Below are 23,766 nucleotides of genomic sequence, written 5' to 3' on the forward strand. Positions count from 1 at the left end.
AGGTAATACTAACTTTAATAGGTTATAAAACCAACTCCAAATACCAACTATAATAGGTTATAACACCAACTTCAATAGATTATAACTCCAACTTCAAATAGGCTCAAACGCGCGCATCAGTTTTTCTTAGGCCTGAAGAGTCGTCTCTTATAAAGACGGTCTTTTAGAAGAGGCGTTGTTTGTTCATTTTTTGAATTTACAAAAATACAAAATATTACTTTATTAAATTGTGATTTGGTATTACGGAGATAAAATAGGGTTGATATAGAATTACTTTATAATGTTGATGAATCCTTCATTTGTGTTATATATAATTTGCATCTCTTAGGGTGTTAAACAGTAAATGGTGTTTGACGAACCGAAACGCTAACAATAAGAAAGAGACAGGTGCTTAACGAACCAAAACGTTTCGGGTAAGAAACAGACAGCATTAATTCAGACGTTGATGTAACATTACTTTTGTGCCCTATCAATTGATGGAATCATGAATTAGGTGTCTGACTCATGTTATTCAAGCTTTAATTAATTTTATTTAACATATTAAAATAATAAAAATTAATGTAATAATCTTTGATTTGTCACAAATCAAACAAATTTAACTTCATTATGTTTTAACTAAAAATTACTCCCTCCTATTCAGCTTATGTGTCCCATTTTCTTTTATAGTCAAGTCACCTTAATTGTCCCTTTTCTATTTTTGGTATGGGTTTTTGACTTTTATGCCCTTAGTAACTTTATCTTATTTTCAATTATAGTCTCCATTACCCATACTAATTTTCCTCCCTTACATTAAAAAGCCCATAATACCACTCTCTTTCCTATCCTAAGGGTCCCACTTTTGACTCTCTTTAAAATCCGTGAAAAGTCAAATGGGACTCTTAAGGTGAATAGGAGGGAGTATTAAAAGTTAATATAAAAGAATATGTGATTTGAGCATTTCAAATAATATTTCACTTACTTATAATATTTCTTACACATGAGTTGCAAATCACAATATATAAAATAAAATTAAATGATAAATAGTGCTAATGACAATAATGTAGCATACATATAATTACAGAGAAAGTACATAAATTATAATTAATCCCTAAATAGCCTATGTAGATAGGAGTTTGTCAAAAATAGCTTATTGGACAATTTTAGTTTATATACAAGTAGAGAGCTACGTGGTCAAATCAGTCAATGCTAATGTTTGGTGTTTTTAAACAAGATGCTCATAGCAGCGGGTTTAAAATCAGCTGGCCAAATCAGTTAATAAAATTAGTTAATCAAATCAATCATTGTAATTAGCTATTAGCCACCAGCTATTGTCGATTGCCAAACACCCTCATATGATATCACTATTCAAAAAGTCCAGTTATGCTTCTATTTAATTAAATCATATGAGCTACTTTTATAAGAGAATACATTTTCGGTGAAATGCTTTCATAATAAGAAACTCAAATGTTAATAATCTGTATGTTAATTAGAATATTCAATGTTGAATAGAGCGCATCTTACACTGATATTGTTTCATTCGAGAACCTATGACCCAATCCTTAAACTTTACAACCCTTTTTATTATATCATACCACCTTTTTTTAATAAAACGACTAAAATGCCCTTAAATATATTTTTAATTATAATTAAATTAAAATAAACAATATTAATTTTAAAAAAGAAAACAAGTTTTTAAAATCGGAAAAATAAACCTAATTACACGTTTTGTGTTGAAATTTGATACATAATCACTCTTTTGGCCAAAACTTTTGATAGAAAAATTGCATTACTTCAATATTTGCAGCATTAGGACCTAGACTTCAAGATCTTTCCAATGATGTATTACATGCCCAATTTTTATAACCGAGCGAGAAATGATGATCGTTTAAAATTTGTTTGTGCTAAAATTTGATATATGATCAATCTTTTGGGCGTAACTTTTTATAGAAAAATTTTATTAATAAAAGGTTTACAGCATTAGAAACTAGACTTCAAGAGCTTTCCAACGACATATTATATGCCAACTTTTGACAACTGAGCAAGAAATAACGATCGTTTAAAGTTTGTAGTGATTTCTAATATTCTGTCGGTCCGGTCGCGCGACTAGATGTTAAAAATCCTTGCAAACTTTAAATGGTCGTCATTTGTTTATCAGTAGTTGGAATTGGGCGTATAATATGTCATTGGAAAGCTCTTGAAGTCTAGTTTCTAATGACACAAACCTAGCATTTTTATATAAAAAGTTATGCCTAAAAGATTGAACATATATCAAATTTCAGCACAAACTTTAAACGATCTTTATTTCTCGCTTGATAACGGAATTGGACATATAATATATCATTGGAAAAATCTTGAAGTCTAGGTTCTAATGCTGCGAACATTGCAATTATATGATTTTCCTATTTAAAGTTATAGCCAAAAGAGTTAACATGTATCAAATTTTAACACAATAATGTTGATGCCGCAATCATATTGATGCTCATTTTCGTTGGTCATTGTAATTTAATATTTAGTTTTAGCTTGTTTTAGTTCAATGAGTGTTCGTAGAACGTTTTTAGAGAGATGTTAGATATTGAAGGTTTGAAAAGTAATTAGAGACAATCTTAAAAGTTCAATATATAAAAGGTAAAGATAAAATTATACTAATAATTAGTTGATAGACCAAGCCTATACGTGTTGGATTACAAGAGGAAGACGTTAATTTAATGTTAGGTCCATTTAGGATTTGGGTGATCTTTTTTTTTGAGTCCCACATATTACCTCAGCTGTCACGTGTCATTTTCCCGGACCCTCTTTCCTTGTAGGTCAATCCAAGTTAGGACTTTTTTAATTCCCATCTTTTTAAGCAACATTAGTACTTAAATTTAAGTCCTACACATGCAAATGTACGAAGATTTTCGTATAGATACATAAAAAAATATTATTTTTAAATAAATGTATACAAATTAAAATGTTTTCAATAAATTGTATCATTTATATAATAATTATGTAATAATTTGATATTTGACAATTGAGTATGAAGAATGATACAAATATACATATATATGGACTATTCTCTTATCTTTGGAATGTCATAATTGAGTGACCTTCGTTATCATATACTATTTCAGTATTTTGTTCCTTCCATAATAATAGTTATACTATTTTTTCATTCTTTCCCAATACTTGCCACCTTATTATATGTATGTCATAAAATAACTAATAAATTTCCCTATCTACTTATATTTTATTTGTACTGTATATCTCATTAACTGTTACACTTTTATCTAGGGTGGAGCAAGAATTTTGGAGCCCTATATATTATTTCAATGTCTTTCTAATTAAGGCCTTTCATTGTATCAAAAGATAAAAATTTTCCACTTCAAGATATATAATTCAAGACAAAATGCATGTATTGTCACAATACTCTAAAATTATTTCAAATATAAAAACGTTACAAATAAATTACTTAAAAAACATTAGCTCAAAATTGAGTCTGATCGAATAACACTATTTAATATTCGAGGCCCTTAATTTATAGGGGCCTTAGGCGGTCAGCTATCCGACTTGTGCTAGAAACCAACATTGCTTTCGTCATTATTTAAGGACAATAATATTATTTATCTATTAAGAAAATATTTTCTTAATACTTATGTTAAGCTAAAATAATGAGAGTATTATGAAATCAACTAGTCTCTTGAAAGATTGTCTTTTTGAGAGACATATCTAAAGCTTAACCCATTAAAGATTAATACATACTTACCGTATTCTTAATGCCTACTTACATTATCTTTTATGCTTAGTTATCGTATCCTTAAGGCCTACTTACAATATTTTAAAAATATATAATAGCCCGATTCAATTAGAGATGATCTTCGAAAGATACAGTCTCTCACAAAAATTGGTATTATCAAATTGAGAAAGCACTATTAGCACATAATTAATTCAAGTTTTAATCCAAATCAAAAAAATAAAAAAATCTAAACCTAAACATGTGTCGACAACTTACAGGTAATCTAATCTAAACATGTTTCTTTTTCTTTATTCAATTTTTCTAGGCTTGTGGAGTGGAATGAATGAATGATCAAAGTAGCTTGATTAACACAATATTCGCGTGAATAAAATATTAATTTAATTATGCTCCTAGCAACTCTACACTAGACACGTAACACAAATACAGCTGCAAATTACTATACGCATGAAAACGACAAGATATCAAGTTTATGAACAATGGAGGAATAATTAATCTTTTCTTTAAAAATTTAAAATTATTCTTTTATAAAAATTTCAATTGCTACGTCAACTTATATTATGTATATTAATAAATTATAATTTTTAAACAACTTATGTTGGGATGAGTTATCCCACATCGATAAATTGAAAATGACGTGCACGCTTTATAAGCTATTAGAGACCTTCTTTCCATTGCCATATGGTTTTGCGATGGTATATATCTCCTTCGCTAATGAAGTGTGTGCACTTGTGTCCCCCCGTTAATATACTGATATTTATAATAAGTCCAACCTAATTTAACAACTTAAGTTTAACTATGGGGGATTGTTGCCTTTTTAAAGGGCAAGTTGAGATGCCCAATTAATTTAAATTTATTTATTTAGTGTCAACGTGGATTAAGGATTATATAGTCTATATTATGAACTACAAACCTATGATTATAAACTTTTGATAAGTGGTTAAAATTTAACCAAAATTTTCGAGGTGTATTTTACCATTTATAATTTTCTATCGACTATGTAATTTTTCATATCCCTCACCTCACCTACACCATTATGACTAATAATTCATATTTATTCAGAAACTCACTAAATTTATAATCATATAGTCATATCCACTTATATTTAGACAATGTAAAGCAAATTTTGGTGTAAATTTACTTGTCTGTCATCCTTCATATACACCACCTCATACCAAAAAAAAATACTCTATATTCTCAAAGAAGATGGAGAGGTAGTGTGGTAAGCTAGTAGCGGTAATATTGAAATGCAGAAATAAGAAAATACTTCCTCCGTCTAATTATACTTGCACCAAAACAATTTATATGCAATTTATTGTGTTTGTCTAATTGTTTATGTCTAGAATTATACATAACTAAAAATTATAAAAATTTAATTTATGAAAACATGTGACGAGATAAGTATAACAAGATTTTACAAAACTATTTTTTTCTCGTATAATAGTCAAAATATATAAATTATCATTTTATCATGGAATAATAAATATTGTAAAAATTAATTTAATCCAATTATATGGAGTTATGGACCAGAGAAGGTATAAAATATGCGGCTTGATTGCCACGTCATGTGAAGGGTACACGTGTTTAAGTGATCAGTGAAGGAACTAAACGAAAGAAGTCTAAATAAAATAAAGTTTCTTCTCTATTACTTTTGTCACACTTTTAGTCTGTTCCAATTTAATTCATTTCTGTGTTTAAGTATTAGAGAATTAAAATACTCTATTTAACCTACGTATAACATGGATATTTCGGTAAAACTATTCCTTATATATATTTTTAATTATTATTCACACATTAATTTATTTTTTTCTCCTAACCACATATTTCTTAACTCTAGTACATAATCTTATTTTTTACTTCCTCGTTCCACTATAGTTATTATATTTGACTTTTTACACAATTTAATACTCTCTCCGATATATTTGAGTTGTCCCATTTAGTTTTTTGACACTATTCATCGATCACTTTTAATTTGTATTTTATTCTTAATCTAGACATCAAAATATAGTGATGTGGGATCTTGTTTGATTCGTCTCAATGTAAATTTTATTAATATCAAATTTTTATAATTTTTAATTATGCACAATTAAAGATATTTAGAATTGGATTAGTGCATTAGATAGTATGTCAAAACTAAATGGGATAACTCAAATGAATTGGAGTATGTTATTTGATCATTTATTTATTTATTTATACACATCTTAAAAATATAAAAAGTTAATTAAATGAAAGTATGCGATTAGATGATTCAAACAATATCTCACTTGACTAAATTCTTTCTTATGTATTAACCGCAATAAAAGCTTGAATGACGAATAGCGTCAATAACTGTTATATAAAGAGACAACTTCAAAACAAGAAGCCCATATTTTTATTATCTCTTTAAGTTGTATTAATTAGACTATTTAACTCATATGTCTAATGCGTCTCTATGTGTCAATTGTTAACAGACACTAAGAAATGGGCCCACATTTAAGAAAGGGGCGGTATCCTTTCGTGTATGCACCAGCTGTTGCTTGCTGCGAGTTTTCCGTAATTTTCTTGTATCCACCCTTTCGCCTTGCTGTTAAGTTGAACAATCCTTCTACCACAACACAAGTGACAAGACTACTATCCCATCTTTCTTTTTCTAAATTAATGAATAAAATATTGCTCTAAATATCAAACATAAATGATATGAAATGAAAAAATCTTCAAAAATGAAAAACAAATATCTAATGACCAATTAGAATATACACATAATGGATTAAAGTTGACTTATTTTAAATGACCCTAACCTAGTTGCCCAAACAATGTTACAAATCTAGTGTAATAACAAATTAACTTTGTTCATGTAATATAAAAATCAATAAAAAAATTCTTTCTATACGCGTCTAGAAAATAGTTATAATTCCAGCGTTATGTCACTGAGATTAATTAATCTTGGTATATATCTAAGCACTTATGTAGCGCCCCCAGGAGAGGAAGACTATTGTTGCCTCTCGTAGAGCACTCTCATTGGTGAGGGTAAAAAATTTCCTTACCAATCTCTCTAAACACTTTCTTTCTCATTCACATCATATTTTTATGTGGAAATTTTTTACATAGAAGAGTTATCTCATTAATGTGAAAACAAAAAAATTTTCTCACCACTTTCTAAACACTAATTTATATAGAATTTTTTTTAAAAATAATTTTTTTAAATACGTTTAAATATAGCAAAATGGATCTCTAATTATAAAGCATAAAATTTCATGACCATTGATATATTTGTATATATTTTTTGATAAATGCATAAAATAAAAAAACCTATATACAAAAATAAAAAATGTTATTAGGACAAGTGTCAAACTTCTATTTATTTTGGATTGTGGAAAATTTTCTCTCATTGAGATTTTTTTAAAAAACATTTGCAATTTTCTTTTACTTTTCTCACTAATGGAATACAAAAATCCACAAAAAAGTTTTCATTTATAGAGAATTTTCCCACCATTGGGAGTGCTTTTTTACGGATGAAGAATGAAGATAAACGATGATCGCCTCAGAAACCCCAGCCTCTTGAGAAAAATACCATGACTTTGTTAAAGGTCTGGCCACCTTAAGCTGAAAGCTCATGAAGACTTGCTAACTTTACTATCGAAGGAGATCCTCGGAGAACTCATCTCCGGCCCTCGTTTGTTACTTGTGCTGGTTAAAGTTTCTAAGGCATACTAGATAACAATGTAACACCCTAGCCTTCGGATCGTCGGTGACTACTCGTGGAGACTGTAGATTGGCCCCACAAACCAACACAAGCCTTTCCAGCGCACTTTGGCCTCACTCGTGCGCACCAAGGAAAACTTCCTAATAGGTCACCTATCCTAAGATTACTCACCACCAAGCACGCTTAACTGTGGAATTCTTAGCAAATGGGGTCCTATGAAAAGAAGATGCATCTTATTGATATGAATAGTCTATCAATCATTTTCAAATCTCAATCCAGGATATCACACTCACCGTCACTTAGGAATACATCGTCCTCGTTGGACCATAGTTTCAGGATCTTTTCCTCCGCTAGGTGTACTGAACACACAATCAACCACGCTCGCAGGCTTGCTTTGATACCATTTGTAACACCCTAGCCCTCGCACCGTCGGTGACTACTCATGGAGACTGTAGACTGGCTCCACAAATCAACACAAGTCTTTCCAGCGCACTTTTGCCTCACTCGTACGCACCCAGTAAAATTTCCCCAAAGATTACCCATCCTAAGATTACTCTCCACCAAGCACGCTTAACTGTGAAGTTATTAGCAAATGGGCTCCTATGAAAAGAAAATGCATCTTGTTGATATAAGTAGTCTATCAATCCTTTTAAAAATCTCAAACCGGAGCATTACAATCCTAGATAACAATCCTAGATAACAATCCTGAAACTTAGCAGTTCATTATCATTAGTGGCTTACAAGATGTTGTTGATAACAGAGTGTTGATTGTTCAGGGCTTCAGTCCTTGACAGAAATACTCCCTTTTGTTCATTACGTGTTTCATTTGACCGGACATAATTGTCAATGTTTTATTTCTATCGTTTATATTTTTAATTGGGTATAATTAAAATTTATAATAAGTTTATAGGCTCTCTGTCCCTTTGAGTTTGCACCTTAAAACTCAAATATGTAAGAGCGTTTTGAGTTTTAGGGTGCAAACTCAAAGGAACAAAGGGGTATATCGGTAACTCATCATCATCATCCAATCTAGTATATTCCGCTCATAGAAAAAACTATGGACAGGGTCTGGGGAGGGAAGGATGGCGGCAGCTCATACTCATAGAGGAGAGCGCGGCCAAAGGAGTTCCTCGGCTCGAGAAAGATACGAAGACGTAGCTATACGGGAAAGATGAAAAGGCCTACAAATAAAATTTTACATTACTATATTATAGCTTAAAAATTAAGAATACAATATTACTTAAATGTGATTGATAAATAACGTTAAAAGTCAAATAGAACATTTATGAATGATACTCCATATAACAAGATTCAATTCATTACAATTACAAACATGAAGTTCTTGAATTGATCATGAACTTTATAACAGATTTATACTCTTTCCGTTCTACTACTTAGTTTATAATATACTTAATGCACTAATAACTAAATTATAAAAATCTTGAGTAGTGTATAATTAATTTAAACTATTCAAAGTTGATATTACTCCCTTTATTTTTTTCTTGTCATCTAATTTTGGTATAGTTTTCAAAGTAAATTTTGAGTGTGAATATCTCTAAATATGAATAATAAAAAAGTATATTTTAAGACGAATTTAACGAGATCTCATATGGATATATTTTATCTACTAAATATGTCTCAAAAACATTAATTATATTTCTCTTTTCTTAAAGTAAAATATTCCATGCAAAAAGAACATTAGAGAACGGATAAAATACTAGATTGCAAACTAGGAAAAATTAAATAATACTCCTCTCAATTAACTATATTTTAACTTATACATTAAAAATTAAAAAATATTAAAAAGGGGCTTAAAAAGCAAATGAAAACTTAGTAATGGAAGGGAGTTAACTAGTGTTTCCCAACTAGAATTTTAATCTTGGCTCTCTAAAGTACTTGATCGCCCGAGCAATACTATGTTTGTCCAAACACTTTTTTTATTCGCACGAGCATGGCTTAGCTTATTCAAACCTTTTAACATCAACTCGATCCAACACTGTCAATATGAGCTCATACTTTTTTTTTTTTACATAATAAATGAAAAAATAATTTCTTTTACATTGTAGGTCGTAAGAAAAGGCGAGCTTGATGAAAATCAAATTCAATAACTTGAAGAAGATGATAATTAATCCAAATAAACCAAAACCCTATTAACATATTATAAAAATATAAATTAATTGTGTGAATGAAAAATTAAAATATAAATACCATTCACTATTAAATATAGAAAAAAAAAGTGAATTTTCTAAGACGAACTAAGTGTAAAAACAATGGAAACTCGTGGAGTAAATAAAGTAAATTTGAACACTTCCTTTATCTTTATAAGATTACTATAATTTTTTTTTGAATTCATCTCTTTTACTTCCATGTAGTTTGTTTATGCAAAATTTCCCACCACATGTTTGGATGATTTATAGTAGATCGATAAATTAATGATAATATAAGTATTTAATAAGTTATTGAAACTCTTTTTTCTATCACTATATGGTTTATGTGTTTTAACTCATGGTTTCTCAATTATATATTGTAGGTATTTGGTAAAATAGCGTATTATATAGTTAAGCTTATTTTGATAAAATAAAAGGTGGGGTGGACGGGTGGCTAAACAATTTAATACTGATGTTTGGTAAATTAGTTGGCTGAAAATTAGAATATTATATTATTTATAAATAAGTTATTTTTAAACAAGCTGCTCATAACATTGGGCTAATCAAATCAGTTATATAATTAACTAGCTAAATCAGTCAATTTAATTAATTAACAGTTACCAACCATAAGCCACAAACACCTCATTTGCTTTGCATTAAGAGCAAGTGTTATTACACCAAAAGCAAAGTAGTAAGAAGAATAATGAAAGCTAAGTTTGAGTACGGCTAATCAGCAACAACAAAAGCACAACATACGTGTCACATTATTAAAGTCAGTCAACCAACTGATGTCATACTCTTATTGGTCCACGCACTCTTTTCTGTTCCTAATTCCCCACCACCCACCCGTCAAAAAGTATCTCCACGTGGTTTTCTCTTCTCACTCACCTCTCTAATCCAACGGCTCTCCTTCCCCATCTCTTTACCATACATCCTTCCATCTGGACGTCTCCGATCATTTCAATCCCTGCCCCGGTCAGCCCGTCACTCTCTCTCTTCTGCCCGTCATTTTTCCTCCATTTTAAAACCACTCTTCTCCTCCTTCCTCTCATCTTCCATTCTTTCTCTCTCCTATTCAATCAAGATTATTCATTCGTTTCTGAAGATTTTTTCTAATGGCGGGGATGTGTTGTGGTATTAAAGTTGGAGAAAATGAACCGGCTTCACCGGTTGAACCGGTGGCCAGAACTGCACGAAGAAGAAGGTTGGAGATGAAAAAGCTTAGGATTATTTCTGATATCGCTGAAACTACTTTTCGGATTAAGCGGAGGAAAGTTGAAGATCAGGAGGTGAAGTTTGATGATCAATTTCAAATCGTACCGCCGCGTGAGTGTGAAAATGTTATTGAAAATGATTTGTTGATGAACAACGAGAAATCTGTAAAAATTTCTGTTGATGATTTTCCTAAGTTTGGTGTTACTTCTGTTTGTGGTCGAAGAAGAGATATGGAAGACGCCGTTTCTATTCGTCCTTCGTTTTGTAAAAAAGATGAGCTCAATAATCATGGAGATTTTCACTTTTACGGCGTTTTTGACGGCCATGGCTGCTCTCATGTAATACTTTATAACATAATCCAGTATTTCAAAATTTCAATTTCCTGAGTTTGATTATTCGAGATTTTTTCTTTTGGACTTAATTTATTTACTTTTTCTGGTTTTAGGTAGCGATGAAGTGTAAAGAAAGGATGCATACAATAATCAAGGAGGAGATCGAGAAAAGAGTTGAAAAAGAAGAGTGGAGAGAGACGATGTCTCAAAGCTTCAAAAAAATGGATAGAGAAGTTGAACGAATTTCAAACAACCTAGGAGCTTCTACATCTACAAGCTGTCGATGCGAACTCCAAACTCCTCGTTGTGACGCCGTTGGATCTACCGCCGTTGTAGCCGTCGTCACTCCAGAGAAAATCGTTGTATCGAACTGCGGCGATTCTCGCGCCGTTCTTTGCCGCAACGGCGTCGCCATCCCTCTATCCTCCGATCACAAGGTAATTTTCCAATTTAAAATACATTTATTCCCCCCTGTTCTATTTCTAATTGATGTGTAGCCTGATAAATTTTGTGAATCGGTTTTTGCAGCCAGATAGACCGGATGAATTGAACCGGATAGAGAAAGCTGGCGGTCGAGTGATATACTGGGACGGTCCAAGAGTACTTGGAATGTTAGCCATGTCAAGAGCAATTGGAGACAATTACCTGAAACCATACGTGATACCTGACCCGGAAGTAACCGAAACAGATCGAACACCTACAGATGATTGTTTGATATTAGCGAGTGATGGGTTATGGGATGTGGTATCCAATGAAACAGCTGCAGCCGTGGCTAGAATGTGCTTGGTTAACGCCGAGAAAGCGCAATCACTGCCTCGATCTATCGGGAACCAGGCGGGAGAAGCGGCAAATAGGGAAAGCTCCGATAAGGCGTGTTTGGATGCTTCGATTTTGCTGACGAAGTTGGCTTTGGCGAGGCAAAGTGCCGATAATGTTAGTGTGGTTGTAATTGATCTTAGGAGGTAATTCAACAAATGATGATCAATTGAGGGGATTAGGATATTAAAATTTAGTTAGTTTTTTCTTAAATTTGATTTGATTTAATTTGATTTAATGTTATTATGTTGGGAAAAGGTGTAATTTCCTCGTATTGAAGGTTACAAAAGGAATTGGCCTTATGTAAGGAGGAAAGGGCAAGAGTAGCATAATGGATTAATGGTATAGGAAAAAAAGGAATTTAATTAATTTAGGAGGGAATGAGGGATTCTACGGTTATGGTTAATCCAAATTGTATAAAGTAAAATCGTAGGGATTAATTTGTATCAAATTTAATTTTAATCTGATTGTGCCAATTACTTAATTCTCCTAATATTACTTTATTTTTTCCTTAACTGTAGTATCTGGGCTTTAATAATTCTCTAGAAAATATCGTGACTCTTCCTTAGATGAAAGGGGTGGGGAAAAGAAAATATCGTGGGGCTTCTACAAGTATTTAGATCATGATAATAGTTCTCACTTCTCAGTTCTGTTTCACTCTTATTTTTGCATGCAAGTGTATATCATTTTATTAAATATAAAATATTAATAGAAATATAAAAAAAATAAATAGATTCACGCGGGGCTTTATATTGAGGAAACTAAAAAAATTGCATGATATTTTCATCGGTGATTTGGCCCAACCTTTATATATTTACAAAAATTTTAAACTTCAATTAAAATTAATCACAAATTTTTATGAGAGGCCATTTCTATTTGGATTGACCTATAAAGAAAAATATAGAGTAAGAGTATGTGTTAAATTTTAATGGGTTAGACCTGTATGATGTCTCTCATAAAGATAATTTCTCAGGAGATCGATTGTTAATTAATTAATCAATAATAATTTCAAAATTATACTAAAACTCAAATTTTTCGCTCTATTTTACTTGATTTTTGAAAAAAAATAGGTTGAAACTAGGAGAAAAACGTATAACATGAAATTTTTTTATCGTGTGAAATAGATATTGTGTATTATATTAAGAGATGATAAATCTATACGATGCAGTGGATGCTAGAATTTAAGTGTTCACAATGATGTTCTAAACATATGAAAAGTATTTAGATCATTTTTATCAAATATATAGAATAAATAGATTTTCAAAATCATAGATCTTTACATCATGAGTATTAAGTTTATACATTATTCTTAAATTTACTTCAATTGTTTTGAAACTATATAAATATGTTATCTTTAGTTAAGCCTTGTATTTAGTTTCCTTTTTTATTGTGTAATTAGTTTGACTCTGGAGTAGAGTATGATTGGTTGAGTTGGTTCGTTGACATGGTATCAAAAGCCAACGTGATAAGAGATCACAGGTTCGAATCTCAACCACTTCTCATTTAAGTCGAATATTCAGCATTTGTGCGAATCCACACTTCTAATCCAATGGACTGTTATGTAAGAAGGTGTGTTAGAGTGTACAACATATCTTAGTGCCTCAACCATAAACTTAAATTTTTTGGTTGAATTAGTTCTTTGACAATAGGTACTGGATAGTGCTTACCGGTGCTCCATGTTGACAAAATGGTGAATGTTCAAAGTGTATGAGTATAGAGCTCCAAAGTTTTGCATAGGTTTTATAAGCACAAGAGCATATTGTATCGTAATATCAACGATTTAATCAGGGTTATAATTTATATTTATAGTGTTATTGTGTTGGAATTTTAAGTTGATTTAGCGGTTAAAAGGTTTTTATGTCACCTTTGTAATAATTTTTGATAGTGGACATAATTTTATCTTATCATAACTAATAACATGATGAGTATTGAGTTATTTTCATGGACAAATGGTACAATAAAAATTACTAGAAAATAACAAAAAAATGTTATGTCCCAACTCCTAAGTAGTGTTTCGAAGAAGACAATTCAATTTTCATATAGGGATTTTCAGCTCTCAAATATGTAACTTTGTTTATAACGTTGCTTTGACCATTAAAATAACAACTTTAAAATCACTGTCAACTGCCAAAAACAATGTATTTTATTTATTAATCATTTTTCTTAATAACTTTTCAACTACCCTTAAATTCAGCCACCAATTCAATAGGACTCAAAACCATTGTCCTAAATACTTAGTTTGAAAATTTATAATTTTTCAAAACTTAATTTTAAATATTATTATATTAAACTTACTTCAAATTTTCCCCCGACCCTAAATGCCCCTCCCTAAGTATATGTGCTTGGTAAACAAGTCTGACCCACAACCTAAATATGAGGTTATGTGGACTTTTTATATGATGTCTAGTCAACATTCTTTTGGGTTTGGACAAACTTTTTGGGTAGGCCCATAACCCTACAAGCCACGTAGTATAAATTTGTAGACTCATTTATTTGATAAAAATTATTGTATGAGGTAGTGTCTATGAACGTATATTATATATAATATGGATTAAATAGTTTAATAAATACAATATATAAGTATTTAGACTAATTATTATAGGTCATCTCACCGAGAAACGATATTTCATAATTATAACTTCGTTGTGCAACAACTTTTATTTCATTGCATTGACAATGTTCAAGCATTTCATTTTACATGCTTCTATACTCTTTGTTCTATTGAAATTCTCCTCTTCACTTAAACAAAAAAATTCAAATATACAAGAGTTTTACAGATTATGTCTAAGAGACTAATTTTTCCATAATATAGAATATAGTGTAAGTGATGGAATTGTAATACTCGCAATCAAATAGGAACGGAAGCATTCGGGAGGCTTGAACTCTTCAAGGCCATGCGCATGAAAATCACTAAGTGTGTAGGATATTTCTCCTGCTTTCCCCATTTCTCTTCTTCCTTATTTATACTAGTTTCCTCTCTTCTAGTCTAGTATGTATTCCATAACTAATACTAGCATATCAATATTACCCTCATATCCAATATGAAGTACGACATTATGCAAATAATTTTTGCATTTGCTTAGCGAAGCCCCAGTTTGTGGAGTCCTCATCCCTCGCAAAGTACAAAGAATAGCCCAATATAAGTATATTTCCTATACGGCTATACCCTAGTAAATGAATTTAATGAATCTTTTGCCTATTTTAATTCACTACCTTGGTTTTTTGTTAGTTGTTATCCAATTTGATATCTTGACAAACCACAACAAATCTTCAAAGGCGTCTCAAGTCACAAATGACAACATGACCTTAAACACGACTTCCTTTTTTCAACAAAATTTACAAGGTATTTTGAACTTATTATGATGGCTATCTCCGAAAGAGCAGTTTATCGCATGCCAAGATCTTATAACTCGCATAAGGTCCGTCAGATGTCTCATGAATAGTTGCTCTCCATCCCATTGCCTTTGCAATTTCTAAAAGTTCTTTGATAACAGTGATGGTATCACGAATGAATGCATGCCCACCTGGCCTTAGCATCCGGTCCATCTCAAGCATGATGCTCGAGACGTTGCACCTGATATAAAATTTAAACGACAATGTAGAAACAAAATAAAATCAATTTTGATTTCTATATGGAAGCATTGATCCAATTAAGGGATATAGAGCCAATAAAAATAAGTGTAAGAAGAACAATTAGCAACAGTCAACAAAGTTCATTTGGCAAAATTCATTTGTATCAAGAAAATGGTGTTGGTATAGGTGGTTACTAGTGTCAACGAAAACCAATGAAATGAAAGGTAAGAGTCTAGAGTCTAGACCACCTAAAAAAATCCATTGAAAGCAAGAATACTTGTGATATTCAGCATTCGAGGCAAGAGGGGGTGAAAATGCAACATACCTTTTTCGCTCAATTGCAAAGAGATCAGAGGCATGCAATAGATCATAAGTTCTTGGATAAGTATCAAAGGGTTCACACCTGCAAAAGAATAATACAAGTCATTATGTATACATTGATTGATAATACACTTTTTTCATTAAGATAGGCATAAGACATCAATGAGACAATGAAATTTCTGTCAAAGTGATGATGATACACACCAGTCATGCATGACCCCAATCAATCCACGGTCATAGATAACTGGCAGCGTGTTTGGCCCACTGACAGGAACCACATTCATAACCCAACAATCTATATTGTTATCAATCAAAGCAGCGGCAAATCTGCCAAAAATCACATGAAAAAGGAATTGCAGAGATTAGATTTGATGAGATATGCAAAGCAAATTGAGGCTTAACAATCTGTGATCCATTACAGCCAAGACTAAGGCAGCGTTCTTAGAAGAATAAGACAGTTAAATTACCCTCCATAGCCAGCTTTCATGTCCAATACATTTCTGAATTTCATGGTCACCCAATGCCTATCACGAATATAGACATCCATAATTTCATTCCAATATTTTAAATCAGCCTTAAAGAGATCTTTCCTAGATATGTAGGCATCAATTTGGATACTCTGCAACCTCTCAGGTGGGGCATGCAATCTTGCTGGCCAGTTTGTTACATTTCCACCATAACCATTATCAGGAAGACGAGAGATGCATGGCTTGAGATTCACATACCTATTATAACATTAAAACACACTATTGTTTACAAGGAATCCCATAAGAGCCAAACTACACACAAGTGCAGAACAAGAAAATAGAAAGTGAAGCCAATGAGAGAATGCAACTTTTGATTTGGTGAATCTGCTAGAAAAAGTAATCCTTCAACTCCTTTTTCTCTTTTGTTTGAGTAATCATTTGGTATCAGCTCATTGGGAGGTCCCAAGTCCTAACAATGGTCACGAAGAAGCATTAAGCTGCAACCAGACCTAAAATTTAAAAGATGGCTGTGGAGCTTTATGTATACCTAGAAATAATTAAACTAAGTTCTAAATTACATGTTATTTAGCTACTAAATAATATATATAACATATTATTTGTGGTAGAGTCCTATATTTCTTTCTTAGAGGTCATGGTTCAATGTTCTACTAATTCTCAAAGCAACCAATCAGCCCCATCATCCTTCTATGCAGAATAGCAGATATTGCCTGAATAACATCACAAAAATATCTGAAAAACTAGCAATCTCACAACATACCAAACATCATCTGGATCATCATCTTTATCACAGAGAGGAGGGTGAGTATTAGCTTCACGACTCAGATAACAAATATTGTTCAAGGGCTTTTTCCATATTGCAATATATCCTCCCTTGTTCACCAGCTCCCAGCAAAGACGATTTGTAAGATCAAGCATCTCTGGAAAAAGAAAAGGAGTAATCTAAAGAATTTATTTATACTTGATCATGAAAACCACATCCAAAACAAGAAATGCAAAAACGAAGTCAAACTAGCTCAAGCTTCATCAAACAGATTAGGAAATCCATGTGATGTTTCCATATCTTGGCCTAGGTCAACGGCTATCCATTTGTCGGCCGATATTACTTTATAAATAGGTGTAGGATATTCCAACTACGTACTTGTGTGCGTATGGAAACCATTATCTACATAAACTTGTTTCTTATTATATAAAACTCGAGTTATATTAGAGAAAGCCTCATTATTTAATTACTATAAACAATCTACGTACTTGAGTCTCATACCTTTCCATTGTTCTTCTAAAATAGCTTCATGCTTATAAACTGGCTGCGCTGCCCAAACAAAATAGCCTCCAGCCCGCAGCAATCTATTGACCTCGAGTAGAAGAATTCCATCTGTCACACATACATCGCAGAAAGAAATAAAGATTAGCTGTGCAATTTATAAGTATCAAACATTCAAATTTCATAGCAATGGTACATGGAAGTGTTTCTCTCAAAAATGAATGCATCATAATCTTCGGGAAGTGTTTTGCAGTGAACATTCACATAACCTAATATCAAACACCAAATTACAAAGTTCAAACCTCCCCAACCAGAAAACTTATCAGCAACAAGAGTCATAATTGCATATAAAAAGTCAGAGCTGCACACGACCAGGATCTCATGTTTACATATAAGGATGGGCTGATACATGAAAGCGAGTACATAAATGTTGCAGCATATACAAGATTGCAATCCATGTATCAAATAAAAATGTAAAGCCACTGAGTGATTCTATTGAAAAGGGATGCATGCATCAAAACATTGACATGTAGCTTCAAAATACCCTCTCCATTGACCCAAAAAAGTCCATATGAATTTTGATTTATGGAGCAAATTAATGGAACAAAGCAGCATATAACAATAATGGACAGGATCATCTTGCCAACAATCCATTACTAATTGAAAGCTAAGAGAAAATATTTAGATCTCCAAAAAACCTACATCTTAGCATCCGTCCTAAGATGGGGTCAGCTACAACAACAATGCCATAGCAATCCCAGAAGATGGGGTCAGCTACACGAACCATTAAAAGGTCCATGCTCAGCAATGTGACAAAGGTTTATGTTGTCTCTCACTAACTCACAGGGTACTACAATTACACCCAGCCGAGAAGTGTTTGACTAGTTATATAAATATCACTTTTGAGTACAGCTGTCTCACAGGTTCATCTGTTTGGTTTCAAGGTAGATAATTTCAGGTCCCCGCACTAGTCAATATTTTTGTACTTTCTAAGCGGCTCTCAGGCTGGTTAAATTTCTTCCAGATCTACTCTACTTCCCACATCCAAAATCACCCACAAATATGAACACATTAGTTTTGGGATCATGATATTGAATATGTTAAGATGGATATACCCAGAGGAATGGCCCAGACTACACGGAGCAAATGCAACTGTAAGTCAGTAAGCATTTTACACAAGCAATGTATTTATAAATTATAACGGATGATGTGGCCAATTAGGCATCACAAGGTACTAAGAAGAAAAGGCTTACCATCACGAGTCCAATTGATTCTGCATCTTGAGCAATGTATCATATCAAAAGCCTGACTTGGATATAGTAAGCGGTGAGTAGCAAAAGCTGCCACCATTGCCGGCACTCCTCGCTCAAGTGCAAACTGAATCTGATTCTCATGAACATCCTTTGGAGCGATTGACAAAGTGATGACACTTCGTGACATAAGGTACGCGCCAAAGCTAGCAACACCGCATCCAACATCCAGTACAACACGGGTATGTTTGCCAAATGCAATTTCAGGGAACAGCTACATGTTCATGATCCAATAAGATTAACAGAGGTGAAAAACAATGATACTCTGTATTACGATTTACGTGAATGACAAGAAGCACACATGTAAAGCACCTGTGAAATCTGATCCAAATATTGATTTGCACCATGTATGAATTGTGTACCACCTCCAGGAAACTTAAATTTGTCCTCCTCTCGGGTCATCCAGTTTTGACCTCCTTTATCTTCAACAAGACGTGTATGAGGAACATTAAAATACCATACCTACATTGGGATTCATGCCTTCAGTATTAGTATTAGATATCAGAGCATTGAACGGAATAACTTTTGGATATTAGAGGTAAACTTTCAGCAGCTCTCATCATTAAATGAAGATTGATCGATAATGACACATACATATCTATTAGACACCCAAGCAAACATTACATGAAAGTATTCTCAAAGATATTCTTGCACAGACCTGGCAGGCAAGGAATTTTAATCAGCTAGACAACTAATTCTAATCTATTGCCACTAAATTGTGCTTCTAGAGTCCAGACTAAGGGTGTGTTTGGATAGAAGAAAAAAGAGAGAAAGGAATGGGAGGGATTTGGAGGGATCAAGGATCCCTTGTTTGGATGACAAAATGGGAGGAAAGGAATTTGGAGGGATTCAATGATTGATTTTTGTCGAGGACTCAATCTCTCCAAAGTTGGAATAAATTGGAGGAGAACTCTAATCTCTCTTCCTTTTCCTTCCCTTCCCTCCTAAACAAACAAGAGCTACTTTCCCTTCCATTTCTCTTGCCTTCCTCCCTTCCCCAACCCTTCCTTTCTTTTCTCTCCAAATTGTTATCCGACCACTAGTGTAATTGTGTAAATGCATAATAATCTTAAGTTGCAACTTGCAAGTACACATACAACCCAGAAAACACTTTCTTACTAAATAAAATCCCCATCAACCCAGTTTGATAAGAGGACTGAACACGAGCTCGTATAGACTATACAGATTTCTTCCCCTCCTGTTTTATGCAAGTAGAGGGGGCACAGAGGGATCAAAGGTAGAGTTGCTATATGCTACTAAAATAAGCCAACTGCACGATTCCATCCACTATCTATTAGGTGAAGCTACAATTAAATATTGGAAGCATTTTGATTCCAGATTTTGCATAATTATCAAGCCATAAGCATACACAAGCCAAAAGAAGAAAAAAGAAACTAATCCATACCTCAAATCCATCCCAAAACTTTTGCCATCCCTCATTACTACTCTCATCTTCAAGCATGAGGACAGCACACTAAGTCATTGATACTTATTTCCCTATAATATAATCAATCATAGGCTCGTATACACATTCTATGGTACATTCTGACATTTCAAGTTGCTCATTGATAGGCCACTAGCGACCTCAAAAATATCCACTTTCCTCTGAAGGTTGCAATCAAAACTATTTCACACTTTTATTTTAAAATGTAAACATTTCTCTGTCCCAATCATAGCAACCAAATATATCAAGTGAAACATATCTTTGGACAAAGGGAGTATTAGTCTTGTTTTATGCCGCTGAAGTGCTGAACCCTTCTGTTTGGGATTAAGGTTTCACATATTTATACTTACTATTTTTAATCTCCAAGCCAAACCAAACGGCAAAACATTTACACTTTGTTAGGATAGCAATTTAAGATGGAAAAAAGGGGAAAGAATAGGAGGACAGAGAAAGAAAGGGGGAAGGAAACATAACATAGTATTTATTAAGGATAGTAAATAGGGCATGGAAGGAAAGAAAAAATGCATTACATAATTTATGTCATTTTACTTCTAATAAATAAAATCATTTCGAAGTTAGAAAGAGCGCAGTAATGTATTAAATGATTTCAAGAATATTTAAAAAGAGTATGTATGCAACTTGTAAGGGATAAAGCTTTATCAAGTTAACATACCTATATATGAGTTTTTCCTATCTCTATCCCAAATTTTACACTCATGATTATCCATTAATATCCCCGTATATTCCTCTCCCCAGTTATTATCCAAACAAAAGAAATCCCAAATTTTTACGCTCATAATAATCTAGTAATATAGCTTCAAATGCCTCCTTCCCCCACTTGTTATCCAAACAAAAAATTTTTCATCCCTCCCCTTCCTTACCCTCGGTTTCTCAATTTCTCTCCATCGAAACAAAGTGCTAGGGATATAGGGAGTAGTTCATTAACAATTGTACGTAAAGTAAACAGCATTTAGAGCACACCATTTGAAAAACAGGCAATAAAGGCATCACTGAAAAAGGTACTTAGCTTGAGTTTTTTATCTATAAGTCATCAAGCTGAATTACAATATACACTTACCTACCGAACAAATATTTCCTAATCTTCATACCTTAATCGCTAAAAGCAGCTGAATTATACAAACTACGATTACATTGTAAATTATCCAAGTTTAGGAAGTGAAAGAAACCAAACCTCGTCGCGGCTTTGTGGCCAAGGAATCGAAGTTTTATACTTCTTCGGCGCCGGAACCAAACAATTCAAATCCTTTCCTTTCTCAGGACAATGCCGTTCAAAATTTTCACCTTTCTCCGTCGAAGGCAACATTCTTATAGCCTGCTCATTATCCATGCAAGGAATATACTCTCTAAAACCATCATCACAAATCGGAAACCTCGAAACCCTAACTTTAACTCTAGTTTCCGATTCTACAACCCTAGAATCACTCGAATTTCCCAAATCCTCCACCACATTAGGTTCAAACTCTCCGATCTCAAAATCATCCGTCATTGATCCATTCTCATCAACAATTCCAAACTTCTTCAATGGTTTTTCCTCCACTTTCGGTGGCGGATTTGAATCCTGAGGTTTTAGCAAATCCGAAGAGAGAGGAGACGTGGAGTTGATAAGAGAGAAAACGTCAACATTTTTGTTAAAGTTAGGGGAGATAGAGATTGAAGGAGGATAACGAGAGTAGGAAGAAGTAAAGAAAAGGAGTTGCTGAGAATTGACATCCGACCAGTGTTTACCGATGTAAAAGAAGGCGATAGAGAGGAAGAGCAAAATGGAGATCTTGAGAAAATATGGCGATTTGAGAAGCTCGCCACCATCGTTCAGCACTCCTTTCATGGCGGAAGGAGTAAAAGGGTGAAGGACGAAATTGTTAGTTTACGAGGGTTTGGCAAATGGTTAGTCACCGACTTATATATACTTATCGCCTTCCTAAAAACTCGTTATATCTTATATGGTATACCGATATTAACTTATTTATTTTTATATTACGGTCAATAGATTAAAAAAAATGGTTAGCTTGAATTGTCTAATTGTTCATCCACTCTTACAATATTAATGTTTTATATAATTTTATATTGCGTAAAAAGTGAAATATGTTAAATACAATAAAATAGAGAAAATATATCTCCAAATAACATTTTTTACGACTTTGATTTTAAAAAACTATATTCTATTTTCTTTCCTTAAAAATAAACAAGATCTAACAACTTTCTTTTATGAATTCTCATTCTCTTCCCCCACTCCCTTTAAAGAGACACTTAAGTCTCGTTGAATTGTAAATTTTTTTTATTTGTGAACGCGTCTTGAGCCGTATACCAAAGTCTACTTGAATGTTTATTTGATATACGATTTAATTAGCAATATCAAATTTGATTTTAAGTTAAATTTATGTTAATAGATCAAACACGATTTTATCCTAATTGAATTTGATTTAATCTAACTAATACCTAATTAAACTTGCTAAGCACCCATCTTAGATTTGTGTTGATAGATAGAATGTACATGATGGAGGTTGATGTTATACTATATATTACCTTCCTCTTATTGTAGTGTAGACCATGCCTCTAAAATTAACAATTTATGTAGTGAGATATGGAGTTCTATTAATTTTGCACGTAGAATTTTTTATCATTAAATTATACTTTATTAATTAATTATTAGTTAACATCTTATCATTGTTGCAAATGATCAATTGACAATCGTGAAACATAATAAAATATAAATTAAATTTGAACTTGAGGAAGATGAGATTGATCAATGTTCAAACTTCAAATTGCTGATGCATTATCACCCTACTACAAGAAACACACTATATTATAATAACTTGAGTGTTATAGAGTAGGATTATGAAGTCAATTACATTAATTATCATTGTTAATTACATAGTAACTCTTAAAACTTATAAAAATTCAACCAACTCGACACTAAACATGGCATGATGAATATGGACAAAAGTAGTTAGGCCTCATTTATAGTTGTTTGTATTGCATTAATAACACTCCATTTAATCGATTTTTAAAATTTATATTTTTTCAGTTTGTTGGTTACACTTTTATTATAATTTATGAAAGCTTTTTAATTAATATGTAGCCGACAAACTGAATTGAGGTTAGTAATTACTAATTAAAATTAAAGATGCTAGTTTTTTTCATGTGAAATGTATGCATTGCTCTTCTCATACCTTAGTGATCGGAACAAAACCAAGCCAAATAAAAAAATAAAAATTATAAGTAGATTAAACAAATACATATAATATGAGATCAAATAATAGAAAAACGATGATCATTATAAATGAAATCAAACAATTTTTCATATCCTTTTCCACCTCGTTGTTTTATCTAGTACAACTTTAACGAGTGAGTCTAGTACGATTTTTATATAAAATTGAATATGATATAGTTTTCTAGATGCGAGATTGTTAACTTCCTTGGCGCCAAAAATATTTTCTATTTACGGCT

General features: G+C 32.4%; 2 protein-coding genes across 2 annotated transcripts; one reads left to right on the top strand and one right to left on the bottom strand.

Annotated features, from left to right (window-relative positions):
• Positions 1 to 10,473: 10,473 nt before the first annotated feature.
• LOC130802955 (protein phosphatase 2C 37-like) lies at positions 10,474 to 12,385 on the top strand. Its single transcript, XM_057667090.1, has 3 exons — positions 10,474 to 11,091; positions 11,199 to 11,522; positions 11,614 to 12,385. The coding sequence occupies exons 1-3, from the start codon at positions 10,654 to 10,656 to the stop codon at positions 12,049 to 12,051; spliced, it is 1,200 nt and encodes a 399-aa protein (XP_057523073.1). The 5' UTR covers positions 10,474 to 10,653; the 3' UTR covers positions 12,052 to 12,385.
• Positions 12,386 to 14,936: 2,551 nt separating this feature from the next.
• LOC130802956 (probable methyltransferase PMT11) lies at positions 14,937 to 22,222 on the bottom strand. Its single transcript, XM_057667091.1, has 9 exons — positions 21,491 to 22,222; positions 19,167 to 19,316; positions 18,798 to 19,068; positions 17,545 to 17,655; positions 17,041 to 17,200; positions 16,263 to 16,520; positions 16,000 to 16,122; positions 15,800 to 15,877; positions 14,937 to 15,475 (listed from the first exon to the last, which is right to left on the bottom strand). Exons 1-9 carry the CDS (start codon positions 22,142 to 22,144, stop codon positions 15,268 to 15,270), a joined length of 2,013 nt encoding a protein of 670 aa, XP_057523074.1. The 5' UTR covers positions 22,145 to 22,222; the 3' UTR covers positions 14,937 to 15,267.
• Positions 22,223 to 23,766: the final 1,544 nt, after the last annotated feature.

Source organism: Amaranthus tricolor, chromosome 16 (genome assembly GCF_026212465.1).
Source record: "Amaranthus tricolor cultivar Red isolate AtriRed21 chromosome 16, ASM2621246v1, whole genome shotgun sequence".
NCBI lineage: Eukaryota > Viridiplantae > Streptophyta > Magnoliopsida > Caryophyllales > Amaranthaceae > Amaranthus > Amaranthus tricolor.